The sequence below is a fragment of the Sinocyclocheilus anshuiensis genome, unplaced genomic scaffold, assembly GCF_001515605.1.
Source record: "Sinocyclocheilus anshuiensis isolate Anshui unplaced genomic scaffold, SAMN03320099.WGS_v1.1 scaffold566, whole genome shotgun sequence".
NCBI lineage: Eukaryota > Metazoa > Chordata > Actinopteri > Cypriniformes > Cyprinidae > Sinocyclocheilus > Sinocyclocheilus anshuiensis.
The window spans coordinates 1,340,770-1,343,505 of record NW_015542410.1 but is presented as its reverse complement, the minus strand read 5'-3'; the positions used below and the strand labels follow the sequence as shown (position 1 = coordinate 1,343,505).

The 2,736-nt window shown below is 37.8% G+C and overlaps 1 protein-coding gene across 3 annotated transcripts in view; it reads left to right on the top strand.

The window, feature by feature from the left end:
- Window positions 1–2,736, top strand: part of ciarta (circadian associated repressor of transcription a) — a 10,805-nt gene that overhangs the window by 4,630 nt on the left and 3,439 nt on the right. For 2 of the 3 annotated variants that reach the window (XM_016492680.1, XM_016492681.1), the window contains exons 2-3: window positions 717–1,057; window positions 2,641–2,716. In XM_016492680.1, the coding sequence (XP_016348166.1) occupies window positions 719–1,057; window positions 2,641–2,716 (415 nt within the window). In that variant the 5' untranslated portion in view covers window positions 717–718. Of the gene's footprint in view, window positions 1–711; window positions 1,058–2,640; window positions 2,717–2,736 lie in introns of all 3 variants that reach the window. The other variant, XM_016492682.1, reaches the window with a different exon arrangement.

The following is a 2,736-nucleotide window of genomic DNA, read 5'->3' as shown; positions in this document are numbered from 1 at the left end:
TGTATATGTATATGTATATGTATATGTATATATATATGTATATATATATGTATATGTATATGTATATATATATGTATATGTATATGTATATATATATGTATATGTATATGTATATATATATGTATATGTATATGTATATATATATGTATATGTATATGTATATATATATGTATATGTATATGTATATATATATGTATATGTATATGTATATATATATGTATATGTATATATATATATATGTATATGTATATATATATGTATATGTATATGTGTATATATATATGTATATATATGTGTATATATATGTGTATGTATGTATGAATTCAATGTTTGATTTTCTTTACCCCCCCCCCAAAAAAAACATTTTGTGTATAAATTTGTACACACCCTTTTTCCTGAAAAATAACAGCATACAGTGGAAAACATGACTTGTTTTATTTACTGTTTTATAAATATTGTAGCTGATGCTTCCAAATCTTTCTTGCAGTTTTAACAAGGATTTGCAAGACAATCCCAGTGACCGTTCCATCAACTGACTCCTTCCCCCATTGTTGCCCTTTTTGTTTACATTGTTTCGAATGTATTTCATGTTCTTCATACTGTTCAGTTGCCACATTCTTTGAGACAAATCACTCACTATGATCAGTTCAGTTCGTTCCTCACCCTTCAACATTACAGCCGAACACCTCACATATATCTGTTTTCACACATTTCAGTGATGCTGTCACCGGGGAGTCCTTCCAAATGGCAAGTGCAAGATTCCCTCTCTTCGACCCCCAGTCTCCAGTACAACGACAGTGACCAGACGGAGGATGAACTGGAGGTCTTTTCCTCTGAGAGCAAGGCTGCAGGAGTTGGGCCTGATCCAAAGCCATCCTCCATGGCTAATGGGAGCTCTCAAAATTCAAAATCGCCTCTCACCTTTGTGAACCAGAGGAGCGGTAGAGCTGAAAATGTTCAAACTGGATGTTCCTCTGCGTCTCCAGCCTACACTGGTCAGACTTCAACATCATCTGAAAGAATTCCCTCGGAGGGGGACCTGAGGTTTGCACGCAAAGTGAGTCTGAAAATCTCTTCATCCTATTTAAAATTTATTGTGCTGCAGGTGGGTTTTAGTCAAGTTGTTTTTCATGACCATTTCTCTTTGAACAGTGTTTTTTGCTGCTGTACCTTTAAAGGGTTAGTTCACCCAAAAATGAAAATTAGCCCATGAATTACTCCTCCTCAAGGCATCCTAGGTGTATATGACTTTCTTCTTTCAGACGAATCCAGTTGGAGTGATATTAAAAAAATGTCTTTGATCTTCCAAGCTGTTTAATGGCAGTCAGCGGGTTTTGCAGTGCATCAGTCCAAAAGAAGTGAAATAAAGCACATCCATCCATAATAAAAAGTGCCGTAATAATCACTTTAATCTAGCTTGCGCTCACTGTTGTACGCGGAAGCAGCTCCGGGCGGATGACGTATGAGGTCGGCTTTGCGCTGCTCAGAAGTGACGCACGCGGAAGCGCAGGGGAGAGATCAAAACAAAACAACGGTCACTAATTAGAAGTACAAAACGAGGATTTGTAATGAAGAATGTCGGAGGATATCGATATAAGCCAAGAGGAGACTGGTTTTCCTTTGCTAAAGTAAGGAAACTTTGCTTCCTTTGCTCCTGTAAACAAACGTTGGTTTTCACGAGACTCACCGGCGCATGCGCAACGCTGAACTCATCCTCCCGGAGCTGCTTCCGTGTACAACTGTTGGCGCAAGCTAGATTAAAGTGATTATTACGTTTTGAATATGGATATTTTTCTTACAAAAACGCATCGATTCGCTACAGGAGTCCTTTGTTCACCCCCCGGAGCCATGTGAGGCACTTTTTATTATGGATGCATGTACTTTATTTCACTTCTTTTGGACTGATGAACTGCAACACCCACTGACTGCCATTAAACAGTTTAGAAGATCAAAGTCAATTTTTAATATAACTCTGATTGGATTCATCTGAAAGAAGGAAGTCATATACACCTAGGATGGCTTGAGGGCGAGTAAATAATGGGCTAATTTAAATTTTTGGGTGAACTATCCCTTTAAGAAGCGCCCTTTTTTTAACTGTGAAATGCACACCGTTCCTGAGCACGTTCTTGCACACATAGGCTTGCTGTCATGTCAAATATAGTTTGTAACTGGCCCATCCTTCAGTATAAGCTTTGCATCTCATTGTAACAGATGCACAACACAATAAAATGTGACAAACAATGGATCTGATTGAAACAACAAAGAACCTTGTTAAAAATAAATGCCGACTGCTCGTCTCACAATGACTGTTTCTCATCACCTAGAGGGTATCACTGATGTACAACTGTGGGTGGTCATGTTGATGCATTGATCTGTGTGCAACTTTTTAATGTCACTAAGTTTTGGAAGTTCAGAATGAGTCATGTTTGTGGCTTGTTTCTGATAAATGTCTTGAGTTAGTTTCAGTGTGTTTTAATAGAACATCAAGCTCTTTTATTTTAAACGATCAAGTAAAGTGTGATTCCTTGTTTCTATTTAAATTGGCTCAAGCCACTGAGTTTTGCCGTTTCTAAATCTGTCGTGCCTCTGTATATTGAGATGTTTCTGTGATGATAAATGTTAATAAAATTTCTCTTACAGTGTGCAGAGCTGCACGGGTACATCAGACCCCTGTTGGAGCTGTTGAAGGGGCTGAAAACCGGTCGATATGATAAAGGTAATGCACAAAAGAAAAAT